The 13,717-nt window shown below is 36.6% G+C and overlaps 1 protein-coding gene across 1 annotated transcript in view; it reads left to right on the forward strand.

Moving 5' to 3' along the window:
• LOC104463761 (disks large homolog 5-like) overlaps positions 1-13,129 on the forward strand; it is a 21,963-nt gene extending 8,834 nt beyond the window's left edge. The window contains exons 7-18 of the mRNA XM_010076217.1: positions 476-638; positions 1,573-1,706; positions 2,281-2,445; positions 2,843-3,026; positions 3,988-4,136; positions 4,440-4,610; positions 5,764-5,960; positions 6,680-6,823; positions 7,021-7,148; positions 7,937-8,046; positions 9,846-9,955; positions 12,311-13,129. Of these exons, the coding sequence (XP_010074519.1) occupies positions 476-638; positions 1,573-1,706; positions 2,281-2,445; positions 2,843-3,026; positions 3,988-4,136; positions 4,440-4,610; positions 5,764-5,960; positions 6,680-6,823; positions 7,021-7,148; positions 7,937-8,046; positions 9,846-9,955; positions 12,311-12,414 (1,759 nt within the window). The 3' untranslated portion in view covers positions 12,415-13,129. The remainder of the gene's footprint in view (positions 1-475; positions 639-1,572; positions 1,707-2,280; positions 2,446-2,842; positions 3,027-3,987; positions 4,137-4,439; positions 4,611-5,763; positions 5,961-6,679; positions 6,824-7,020; positions 7,149-7,936; positions 8,047-9,845; positions 9,956-12,310) is intronic.
• Positions 13,130-13,717: the final 588 nt, after the last annotated feature.

The raw sequence follows: 13,717 nt of genomic DNA on the forward strand, positions 1-13,717 counted from the left end.
ACAAATATGCAGTCTGATATTTGTGCATTGTTGTTCTTTGGTTTACCACCTTATTATTTATGATGTTTAATTTCACTGGCAATAAAGACTCCTAGCATTTATATTTGTAATATACCTTTCTGGAATATGGTTTGTAAATTACATATTCTATACAGTGGTTCAATTACTTTTATGTAACATGCATCTGGAAGCTTCTTTCCTATAAATTTCACCACCATACTATTTATAATTCATGCTTACCATAATGTTTTTGAGCAGTCATATACCTGGAATACATTTACTTCTGCCACTGTACATTGCATGGTGTTGAAGAAATGCATTTAAGACAGTTGACAGTGATTTTTTTTTTAAGTAACTGTTTAAACCTGTTTATTATTACAATTCAGACCGCCATAAAGTATTGCATGTGACTTTGACATTGTAATGGTTCAAGTGCAATTGTGTCCAAATCAGTTTTAACTATCTCCTCTAAAAGGCCCTACATGGAAGAGCCACGTCATGTTAAAGTGCAGAAGGGTTCTGAGCCACTAGGGATTTCCATTGTGAGCGGAGAAAATGGTGGAATATTTGTCTCTAAAGTAACAGGTGGGAGCATTGCCCATCAAGCTGGCCTTGAGTATGGTGATCAGTTACTAGAGGTAATTGTTTGCTTACTATTCTTATGGCTTAATGAATCAGTTCGTATGACTCCAGCCATAACTACCTTCCCCCAAAAAATATCTTGTGAAAGATTGTGTGCTGTGAGAAATACCAAAGGGTACTTCCTTTGTATTGTAATATTCCAGTAATTGTGATTGTTGTGGCTTTTTCATAAAATGTCAGGCTTTATCATAAAATAATGTCTTTTGATGGTAGATCTGCATTGCATCTTGCTAGATATAATTCAATTTTAAACTAGCTAGTTTCAGTACTCTAAAGCAATATAGTCCCAACACCATACTCTGCCTGATGAATAAATAGTCAAGCAGCTGGCTTGTACCAAGTTTCATTCTGCTGTTGCTGTGCCGTATCCTTACCTGAGATACCTGGTTTAAAAAACACTCAGGTAGTCTTTAGATTAGCTACAGTCATGGTTTTGCCTACAGTATTAAAGAAAGATGTGGAGGAGCATTTTATAAAGTACAGAGCTGCTTTGTAAATGTTAAATCTGTTTATGCTTCTTTATGTTAAAGCATCTTCTGTTACCCAGTGTGTGGATGATACTACAGTGGACCTGCATGGATCATGGATGTGAATTTATCTTTAAAGCTGAATTTATTCAGATTGATTATCTGAACCAACTTGCATTTAATCAGTGATACCAAATTGTAACACAGCTCAGAATACTTATGTCTTTCAATAGTAAAAAGATTTTAAACTCATGGTCAGGTTACCAAATATTTTAAAATGACAGTGATTCCTTCCAAGGAGTAAACTCTAGAAATCATTGCATAGCAGCACTTCCAGCCTCCTATTTACCCCAGTAGAAATAAGTCAGCATTTAGACATTAAACTAATTAGGAGATTGAAGGAATGATTTTGCTAGTTTCCATCTGAAAACTTGACATCCTGGTTTGTGCATTTTTTCCCTAGTTTAATGGAATAAATTTGAGAAATGCCACGGAGCAACAGGCTCGACTCATCATTGGACAGCAGTGCGACACCATTACTATTCTGGCTCAGTATAACCCACATATGTATCAGCTTGGCAATCATTCGCGATCAAGGTAAGGCTGGATAGACTTTGAAAAAAATATTTTTTGGTTCATGCAGTTATCTAGCTAGTAGATAACTTCTGTACAGGTAATGTGTTTGCAAATGTCAGCACATTTGTGCTGATAAGTGTGATTGCTTTAAAAAGTAATGTGTGAATACATGCTTGTCAAAAAGAAAAGAAAAATGCTTGATGCACCTACTATATTTTCTTTTTTATTTGGGCATAATCCTTAGATATGTTAAACTAAAACCAAAGATTACTTCTTCCTAGGAGTAAGAGATTTTAGTACCTCAAATCTGCTTAAAATTTTTTTATAGTTGGAGTTTCCAAAAACTAATTAGAAAAGGCATATGACCTGGTGAAATTGTCCATCTCATTTTGATGCATAATCACCCTTAAAACTGAGCTTTATCTTTCTCTTAGACTTACAGTTAACATATGTTATTTGTCATGCTGATTTGGGATTTTCTTTTTTCCTTACTTTATGCTTCTGTTATGGCCAAATTAAAAACTTTGTTTGCATGAAAAATATTTGGCATTGGTGAAAATCTAACCACCAGTCTGCCTTTTTCTTTTTCTATTAGTTCTCGCCTAGAACCTGTGAGTAATCATTCCACCCCTCAAGGCAGTGGAGCTGCAACGCCTGACAATCATTCCGTAATAGATACTGTGAGTGAACAGGATGAAGGAACAATGACACCCACATCCAAACAAACCACGCCAACTACAAGTCCCCGGAATTCCTTAAGGTAGAGAGTAAAATTTTAGCTTTAAGGCAAAAAAAAAAAAAAAAAAATTGTCAGGGGGGATGTGAAGGGTCTTAAAAAACGAAGTGTACTTGTGTGAATGCTGTGTCTGGTTGAAGTAAGTCATCAGACAAGTTAAGTGGACCCCAGGATAAAAGCACATGTTTTCAGACTGTTTTTGAAAGATGGGGTCTGCAAGGAGTGAAGAAAGCTTACTAGAAGTTTGGTTTGGTTAAGAAGGTCTGCAAGGAACATGATGTTTGTCTCATAAGACTGTATCTGTAGGTGACCTATTTTGAATAATAATTATGTAAATATATCTTCTTTAGATGGCTAGTTGATTGTATGTAATGCAAGTTTTTAAACTGAATTACTTGTTTTATTTCTCCCTGTCAAAAAGGGGCCCTGTGGACACAAACAAAAGAACTCCTGAACCTAGAACTGTTGTTGTTAAAAAATCCCAAGTGGATCTAGGGATCCAGATATGTGGTGGAAACCTGTATGGAATATTTGTCTCAGATGTAGATGATGATAGCCCAGCAAAAGGACCTGATGGACTAGTCTTGGGTGACATGATACTTGAGGTAAGCTATTAAGAAAAGTTGGCAGAATAGACAAAATGTCTAGGGTGGTATGAAGAGGGAGTTGTACAACGAATTGTACTGTCTCTCAATGGGAGATGTTGTGTGAAGCTTGAGTCCCTGCCACAAAAGCTAGGTAAGAATGGTGGGAATGCATAATCTTCATTCTGGCTGCAACACATGAGGAGCTGGATGATGTGGACTTGGAGGACTGCCACTGTTGAGAGCACAAGTTCTGCACAAGTTTGAAGGACTATTGTATGCCCACTTGGGATTATGAACACCTGCTCTCTTCAGCTACATAGGCAACCTTGAGTTCAGTTGCTGTGTATAGGAGAAAGGCAAGGATATAAAAGATACTGCGAAACAGAGAAGAATATTGATCTTATCTCTGTGAAATTCCAATGACAGTTTAGGGAAAACCATGCAATATGTCTTTGACTCTGCTGTCTGTGTCTGAAACGAGAATATTTATCTACTTGCCAGGACTGTTAAGGTGATAAACACATGTGTTTATGAGCATTTCAACTACAACTTGAGCATTGAGACTGAGCACTGAGACTCTCCCATTGTGCTTCTAGTACCCTGGTGGAGATTTTGCTTTGTAATTGTGTTTCTGACTTCCCTCAGACCACTTGCTTTCTGTAAAAATACTAAATTCTTTCCAATGTGAATTTTATGATTCTCAGCTTACACTTTGAAAACTATTTAAAGTGCAGACTCTCGCAGTGTGTGTCTGCTGTCTTTATTTGGGTATTTTGTTTTCCACCCCAACTCGTCAGTCTCCTGCTAGATGTCTTGAGGCGCAGATTCTACTAGAGTTAAGTGGCAAGATTTACTTGTATATAGAGCTTGACAGTGGGAAAAACAAACTCATTTTTCATGTTTTTCAAGCTCACCTAATTCTGTTGCCTGTTAAGATACAATTTCCCACCCAAGGGTTTCTACGTTTTGTGTTTTGCAGTATGGGTCCATTGATATGCGAAATAAAACAGCTGAGGAAGCTTATCTTGAAATGTTGAAGCCTGGAGAAAACATCAAAATAAAGACTCAATACAGAATAGAAGAGTTTAATAAGATAAAAGAGCTTCCTGGAGATGGATTCTATATCAGGTATTTTAGTGTGACTGGTAATGACAGCATAAGGCTGTTAAGATAATATGCTGACCATCACGAGAGAGTGCATCAGTTTCACCACATTTTTAAAATTCAAAGTTTACTAATTTATCCCAACTAGTTCCTGATGGTGAGTACACATCTGTAACATAGTAAGTCTGCAGGTTTTGCTGTAAACTTGTATGCTCTTGAAATGTAGTATGTGCCACTAATCTGAACTTTTTTCATAGTAAGTATGTATGTTCTTCCCTTGAGTTGGTGGAAATGAGTTGCAGAGCCTATTTATTTCTTCCTTTCCAGAGCACTTTATGACCGTTTAGCAGAGGTGGAACAGGATTTAACCTTTAAGAAGGATGACATTTTGTATGTTGATGACACTCTACCACAGGGAAACTTCGGTTGCTGGATGGCTTGGCAGCTAGATGAGAATGCTCAGAAGCTGGAAAGAGGACAGATTCCAAGTAAATATATGTGAGTGACCTCAGTCACACTATTTTATCTTACAGTCTTTAAAAGTCTGACTAGTGAGATGTGGTATTATAGACTTGTTTACTTCTGTTGTTTCGGGGCGATACTAATTCTTAGGTGAGTCATTTTAGGGATGGCTTCTTTTAATAACATTGAATATAAATATATTGCTCTATCAAGTTGTTTATAATGCCACTAAATAGTAAACTAGAAATGAAATGATACATAGACCAGTGTTGTGATAGATAATTCAATAACAAAAGTGAGAGTAACCACAGCAAAAATATCCTTGAATCCACGTTTATCACAGTCATTCTTGGGAAGCATCAGTGTTTTCAGTTATCTGTGGACGGCATCATTGTAAGACTGTGCATCCATCACAATCTCGTAATGTTGGTGGAGCAGTTAAGAGGAGTATGCAGGAACTAAAATTTTTACTTTGTTATTGAAATCACATTAGTTATCACTTAATGATTAAAATATTTCTTTCATTTTAGAATTACTGGTTTTCTGATTTCTTTCTCTTCTAGTAGTCTTCTCTCCCTCTCATAACTCGGAATTCATCCTGACAGTGGGAGCAACAGCATTATGTGGAATGTGTGGAAGTACAATATATACATAAAGACTCATACACATCATTGATAGGCTTGTTACTGGAAGAGGGATAGTAAAACCAACTGCATTTTACGTGTTTTATGTGACCAAAATATTTGTGCTCAGATAAAACTGCATAAAATAAAACTGTTATTTTGTATTGCTAATAAATTATTTGTAGGGATGAGTCTGACATGCAGCTTCATATAAAGAATGGGATCTTCACTTCTGTGCGAGGCTGACTACCGGCAAGTAGACGCATACTGCTGCTTCTGCCTTGGGAGAATTTTGCCCTGGCTGTCAGAGTGGTCACCCTCTGTGACATGCTGCTGTTTATATTATAAGAATCCTAAGGAAATTATGGTAGTTTAAGGTTTTCAGATGTTTTTTATTTGGTTTATGTTAACCTTTGTTTATGACTAATTTTCTGTGATGAAGATACTCAAGCTAAGGCTTGAGATGAGCCTTTCCAGTGTGTTCCAGAAGCAGCGGTGATATTGTTTGTTGAAAAAATCTAAAAAAATAAGTTTAAATACCAGCCAGTTAGTCTGTTTCATTACAGGATGGATCAGGAATTCTGCAGGAGGCACAGCATGTCTGAGGCTAAAGATGAAAACAGCTCATCTAAGACATTGTCAGCAGCAGCCCGGAGGTCATTCTTCAGAAGAAAGCATAAACACAAGCGAAGTGGTTCCAAAGATGGAAAGGATTTACTGGCTCTTGATACAATCAGTACAGACTCAATTCCTTTCTTGGATGGCAAGTACCTTTGTTATACTTGGGAGGGGGCTGCCTTTCTTTCTCTTTCATTTTTAAACAGCTGCAGCATGACACAATGAATAATGTTGCTTTCTGGTTGGTCTGAATGCAAGCGGTGAGCATATGTCCCATCACATACATACTTTTAATAACCTTTTTTTTTTTGTATTAAATAACAAGGCAGAGTGTTTCAAATTAATTTTTATGGTAGTTTATTCATAGATTTATTGGTGTTAATGTTTCATTTGCAGAGGGAGATTACTTTTTGACGCACGGTTTTGATCTTCCTTTCAACTATTTAATTTCTGTCCAGGTAATTTAATCTAGACAGAAATCCTGGGCACCACTCAAAAAATTTTACTTCTATTTCTTCACTCCTCTACAAAAATCGTGTTGGTTACAGTGCTTGCTTCCTTGGAAGAGCTTAACAAACCAAACCAGAGAAACCAAATATTGTGTCCTGTTTACACTTCTATGAAAAAATAAGAATGATTAGTTTTAAAGTTTGGGTGAGGGTGGGGGTTCAATTAGCAAAACATCTATTTTAAGCTGTCAAGTGGAGAAAATTGCAATAATAGCTAGTGAGTATTTTTTGTACTTGTCAAGGCCCTTATCCCTTGCAAGAGAGTTGTTTTCATAATGTTAGGGTGCTTGTGCTTATCTGAGGAATGCCAGGAAAATAATTAATACTTTCATAAGTAAATTTTCTGTTTGTGTAGATTCTGCAAGTCTGGCATATCAGCGTGTACAGAAAGTGGACTGTACCTCTCCTAGACCTGTCCTTATTCTAGGACCTTTACTTGATGCTGTGAAAGACATGTTGGTCAAAGAATCCCCTGGAAAATTTTGCAGATGTCCTCTTGGTAAGTATGCAAATATAACCTATTTATTCTTGCTTAGAACACATGATAGTGACATCTATATATGTGAACTAAATTGTAGCACAAACATGGGAAAAAAAAAAACCAAGAATCTGAATTTGTAGACATCGTTTTGTCAGCCTTGTTCTGTGCCTAAGGAATAGTAGTGAAAGTGGATCTCTTCTGGTTCTGTGAAACAGAGGTTATGAAAGCTTCCCAACAAGCTATTGAACGGGGCGTGAAGGATTGCCTGTTTATTGATTACAAACGGAGGAGTGGACATTTTGATGTGACAACTGTAGCTTCAATAAAAGAGATAACAGAAAAGGTGAGTCACTTTTGATGCTGTAGTTCTTTGTACAATTTGCAGTATATGGTTGTACTATTTTCGGAGGGTGGAAATTACGTTAGTGTTGTCCTCCTTTAAGGCATTCAGAGAATTGTTCTCCAGTCTGCTGTGTGAAATAAAAGTTACCTCATTTTGGCATGTAACTTTTAAAAGATTATTTTATGTAACTTCACCTCTGTAGAAACTAGGGGTGTCCATATTCTTTGCAGCATTATTAAGTATAGAAATTATTTTCTTACATGACATAGATTCCACCCCCTACCTCCCCCAAAGAGGATTTAGGTTTTTTAACTATTACATTTAATGCAGTTATATAGAACATAAACAACATATTAATCCTGGAGACAGGTGTTAATTAAAATCTCTACATTGCTTGTAGTTTTCTGTCAAACCACACAGAAAGTCTTATTACTTTAATGCTTGTGTTTGCATATGTGTTCAGAAAGGGAAAATTAATATGAATATTTAAATTTGGAAAAAGTGTTGCATATATTTCAATCTGAGTTTTCATTTCATTAGTTCTTCAAATACTTTTATTTCTATCAGTGCATGCTTTTGGTACTGTGAATGAAATTCCTTGCAGTTTTTCATCTTCTGTCTTGTTATAAATCCTTTGGGTACAAATTGCTCAGTAGCCCCAAAATGCTAAATATGTAGCAAAATTCTGTTGGGTTGCTATGATTTAAGTAGGGGAAGAAATGGGGAATTTGCATGTGTGCTTGTGCTTTTTAACTGAATGAGTGTTTTGCATTTACATTTGATCTTAGGATTGTCATTGTCTGCTTGACATCGCTCCTCATGCCATCGAACGGCTCCACAGTGTTCATATCTACCCTATTGTAATTTTTATTCGCTACAAAAATGCTAAACAAATCAAGTAAGTCTGTGAGGGGTATAGTTCAGGGATGTTTATTTTAGCTTAAAATAAGATTGTTATCTTTATTGTTTATTTCATCCTAGTCATCTTAAACCTCTTTAAAATGTGGAAATTAATCCTCATAAAAATCACTGTGGGGTAAATGGTTCTCATTTTGGTTGCATGACAATTGAGTCTTTCAGAGAAATTAAACAATGTAAATTAAACTGTATGTACTCCAGGAGGCATTCAGATCTTTCCTGCTCACCTTTGCATGAAATCGTAAGGTGGAAATGGGGGAGATCCATTGAGGATTAAGTGGTGACCATGAAAAAGAGCTGTTTTTCATATTCTCAGTGGGGCCAAGGGTGTGGATGCAGTACCAATTGATCCATAACCTCAACTTTTCCACCTTCATTCTCCCATGAAAACAGCAAGGGAAGTCCCCTTTTGCCATGGAGTGTGTATACTGTGGTGTTCTCAGGCGGTGCTCTTTCAGTAATTGTGAATTTCGTGCTCAAATATAGCCAGGAATGAACAGGGGATTTACAAAACCCAGTCCCTCCCCTAATGTTTGAGTAAGCCTTAACACATTTTTCTAGATTAATTTGGCAAGAAGTGACATAATCTTCCAACATAAGTATTAAAAAACAGTTTTGCCGAGAGATCTTATGCTTGTGCTATCTTCATTTTTCAAGTTGAAGACTTCTTATATTCTTGATCTTTAGGTAAATTTTATGACCATTTAATAAAGAAGATAAGTATCACCACTTTCAAGTAGAAGTAAGACATAAAGCAATGTGGTGTATTTCATTACCACTGTAGGATCATGCACTTGATAAATGTGCATTTATCCAATGATAAATGGAACTGTCATGCCTGGAGCCCCTTTGGAAATGGAATGGTGACCATTAAAGCTATTTCCTCTTTTTGGAAAGTGACAGAGAGTGATGGAACTAGACAAGCAAGGATTTCTAGCAGTCATCAAAACAAGATGCAACGGCACATTGTCTCTGCCTATTATGAGCACTAAGGATTTTTTCCAAACACCCTTTTTGATATAGCACAGGTTCCCTTGGCTTTTTCTGAAATGCTGCATGGTAGTGATAGGTTATTTTAGTAGTGATTTTTTTTTTTAATAAAATTGTGCTTCTTTCCTCACTGCTGTAAGAAACTATGCTTATATTGTTTTAGTACATATCTATATGACATTACTAGTTGATCATAAATTCTGCTTCCTTTTAAACAGAATCTCCCACTGGGGACCCCAAGTCAAATTTGGAGGAAAGTCTTATGAGCCTTGATCAGAACTAAAATATATTTTTTCACCCCATGTATTTCTCTATTTTTTTTCCTATTTTATTTCCAACAGCTTGTATAATAGAAAAACAGTCATGTCAAAAACATGTCATATATAAGATGACATAGAAATATCCTATTTGCTCAATGCTTGGTACTTCAAGATCTTAAAACAGCTGTACTTGAGCCCAGCTTTGTGTAGGGAGTCCTGGAGTGTATATGAGATGATCTGATTCACTTGAAAAAATTATATTCTTTCTTCCTCAACCTCCTCCCAGTCTCTGAGGCCTTCAAGGAATATTATCTTGGTCTGATAGCATATAAATTTGTTAACACTGAAAGGATCCTGATGACTATGCTGATACTGCTGAAACACAGTAGATGGCACTCTGTGCACAGGAGTATCCTTGCATATTAATTAGCCTTTCACGTTCACCCAACTGGAGGTAATAATTTCAAGTCCATTAACAAAACATTACTCTTACACAAGGTTTTTCTTTTTTTCTTTCCTTTTTTTACAGAGAGCAAAAAGACCCAATCTTCCTGAGGGACAAAGTTACACAAAAACATTCCAAAGAACAGTTTGAGACAGCTCAGAAAATAGAACAAGAGTATAGCAGGTACTTTACAGGTTCGTATTTAATCAACATTTCACTAGGTAAACGGTGGCAATTTAATCCATTTACACTGTAATTCAGAAGATCCTATGTTCCTTCAAAGAGCACTTTTTTTTTTAATTCTGTCTTCTGTTTTGGCAAACTCTTGCTCTGGTGTTTTATTTTACTGGGAGAGGAAATCTCAAGATACAAGTACTATTCCTTGCTTTTACATGTTTTTGGTTTAGCATGTTGCAAATCTTATGACCTAAAGAGTTTCTGAGAATGTTTTATTGCAAGCCAGGAGTGTTGGAAGTATGGTGAAGATAACTGGACACAGTGTTCTCAGTTTTATATCATGTAAGGAATATGAGGGGGTTTTTTTTGTAATTGTAAAAAACAAACAAAACAACAACAAAAAACCCTGTAGTGTAAATTAATATATTTTTGAAACATACTTTCAAACAAGAAAAAAATTGTCAAAGGTTTCTTGAGCATGCGTTGTAATTTGCAATAATTAAATTTAACTTCAGAGGCCTTTTTGACATCATAAAGTATATTATATGAATCTTGGATTCTAGTTAGTACTATATTTTTACCAGAGAAAGAAAACAGAGTTTGAAGACTGTCTCCGCTTATTTCAGAGTATATTTCCACATGTTTCCACATATATTTAAAAGAGTGGGGATAAAATTCTAGACATCTTGATGTGACTGGCAACAAAAGTTAAAAAGAAAAAAGCAAACCAAAATTAAAAAAAAAAAATTAAACCAGCCAAAACCCAACTTTTCATCCCCTGAACAATGGGATTCTTACAGAAATATTTTGAGGCATACCTGCCAAGTGCAGGGGAAGGAAGGGGGATGTATTTAGTATAGAGCTATCTCAGTGCATCCCGAGAGAAGCTGCATGTTCTCAACAGAATCAGCTACCTGGTATGTAATTGCCATACAGATGTTCATTTAAATGGTACATACTAAACTTTCACGGAACTTGATATGCACATGGCCAGATTGCATTACCACATGTTATCTTCCGCTCCTTGTTAAGTCATTTGTTCCATTTTAATTTCACCCTGATAGTGAAAGTGGCACTCAGTCCATGGGAGTCCTATGTGTATCTTCTTACATGCCCTGTGGGAAGGGCCACCCTCCGTTAGTGCCAAGTACAGTGGACTCCAGCTGTCATCAGCATTTCCAGATGCTGGTAGCCAGAGAGGATTGGTGTTTGTACTGCATTGACATTTAAACTTGTTGGAATTATAATGTTGTGCATAAAATAAGTCTGTAGCTATGCAGGTTGGACATGATAGCTTCCTCATGAAGCTCTCACTCTCTCAGACCTGAGCTCTTTGACTACTTCATGAGGATTTTTTTTGACTAATGACATTTTCAAGGTGGCTTTCTTTCCTGTACCAAGTTGTGAGTGCAATGCATAATCTGAATCACTTTCTCACTGCCTTTGCGTCACCTTCCATAGAGCCTGTTGGTTACTGTGTTCTATATCCAAGCTCACCTGACATCATTAACTGCTGCAGAGTCAAGTCATACTTTACATAAGATCAAATTCTCTTTTCAAAAACGGAGATTATACCTTAAGCCTTACAAGATTTTTCCAGCACTAGTGGTAGCTGAGGCCAGAGGCTTTGCTTACGTGTTTCTCAAGTCATGAAGCTCCTCACTTTTTAAGTCTTAAAGCTAATACATTCTCCTCTCCTGGGTCAGTGCTGACATTTTACTTTTTATGGTTGTTATGTTTAGCAAGGGTAGAATGCAAGGTGTTCATTTATCTTTTGAATTGATTTTTGGGGTGTTGCTTGCTGTTGGCCTTTTGTTCCTTGTGTGTAGTTGATGATACAAATCGGAGTAGCAACCACTGCTATTTTATTTAGCCGAACGATCTGTGAGCTGCCTCATAATTTGCTTCTAAAATTTGTAAATAGTGTCTAGTTGCTACAGCTATAGTCTCTATGTATATTACCGTGTAAATATAAAACTCTTAGCACCACATGCTGAACAGAGAAGGTTTATTATAGCAGGTTCTGACCATCTTTAGACTTAAACTTTGTCACCTGATGCCTCTGAAAATAGTACATGGAGGCCTTTAACAAAACAGTTGTCTTACTTGATTATAGCCATCAGTTCTGCAACTTCCCTGGGCTCTTTTAAGAGCTAGCAGAAGGAACTGTATATTGAATACTTGACCTCTTTGCTCTGTTTATTCTTTTCCTGATTTTAATACAGTCATGCATCTGGCAAATATTGAATTGGGTAGATTAATTCTGATCTGTTGATAAACACTTTGCAGAAAAATGCAGAAGACTGCTCTTTGTAATTAGTCATAACTGTCTCTTCCATTCTCAATCATGTGGGGGCGTTCTTTTTCTCTAGGCATTGTCCAGGGAGGAGCCCTTTCAAGCATTTGCACTCAGATTATGACAACCGTCAATCAAGAACAAAACAAAGTCCTGTGGATCCCAGCTGGCCTGCTGTAGATTTGTGTCGCTGTGAAACTACTTTGCAAATGTAGATAACCAACTAAGTTTCTATCCGACGGACTCTGTCCATTTCTGTCTTTATAAAGATATCCGTAAGTGATTTCTGTTTCATGAAGGGGAATGATAACACTGAACATGCAAAGACCCAACGAGGCATGTGCGAAGGGGTAGATCCTTTCACCGAGCTTGTCTCTTACGTCGTACGTGTACACAGGACAGGTTGTCACGAGGGGTTGCAACCTGTGTGTACCTGTCCACAAGTAATGAATTTAACAATGCTGCAAAACCCTGTAGAATCACAAGTTTACAAAAACCTTTTCAGAGTATTTGGTTGTTGCTGTTTACTTGAATGTCTTGTTTTGTTTTGTTTTTTTTTAACTCTGTCCTTTCACTTAATGAGGTAACTCTCCAAAACAGAGTGAAATTTCTGAAGATGAGTGAATGGTGTTATGCACAATGTGACTCTTAGTTGCAATTTTGACCATTTCTAAGCACATTGTTGACCTGACAACCAGGTAATAATGCGGGATTTAATCGGTACGTCTCAGGAGTAAGCTCAGAAGGAAGTACACTCCTCTACAGGGCAGACCACTGTTTGTATCCTGTCAATGCTTGTCTGTCAAAGATATTGTTTCTTGTTTTATGCATGAATCTAATACTTAAACATCATAATATATCTGAACAATTCAAGCTTAACACGTGTTGAGAAATAATCATTTTTGATTGTTGGGCCTGGATTAAGTGCTGGTGGGGAAGAGTTATAAGCTAGGCCTAGCATGCTGTGTTCTGTCACTTTTAGATACTGTAAATATGAAAAGCTTATGTCAGTGCAATTTTGCAGGGTAATTCTTAAGCTTTGTACTTCAGCGTGTAGCATTCAAATAGATTTTTTTTTATTTAAGAGCAGCCACAGTTTTAGGGCTTTGAAGGTACTAAATTGTTAGTGTTTTCACTGTCAAAAAATAAGTGATCATTTAGTTTTGGTTGCAATACTTATTTACCTGTTGTACCAAACTCCATTATATCAGTTTGCTTTCTGGTTTTTTTTGCACTTATGACTCTGTGTACCTAATACAGGTTTTGTACCTGTCTCTTCTGTCTCTTGTGCCATGTTTCCTGGGTGCTGTATTTTAATTGTTTTAAAAATATCATTTGGAGTAGAACTGCTGCTTGGTCACTGTTCCCAACATTTCATTATGTAGGGTTTCTAGTTGTACACTTACAGGCTGTAGGTTTGTTTCCTTTGCAGCTTTTTTTAATTAAAAAAGGGATTCTTGCACAGTTGTTCAAAGAAAGATAT

Source organism: Pterocles gutturalis, unplaced genomic scaffold, assembly GCF_000699245.1.
Source record: "Pterocles gutturalis isolate BGI_N339 unplaced genomic scaffold, ASM69924v1 scaffold17753, whole genome shotgun sequence".
Classification (NCBI taxonomy): Eukaryota; Metazoa; Chordata; class Aves; order Pterocliformes; family Pteroclidae; genus Pterocles; species Pterocles gutturalis.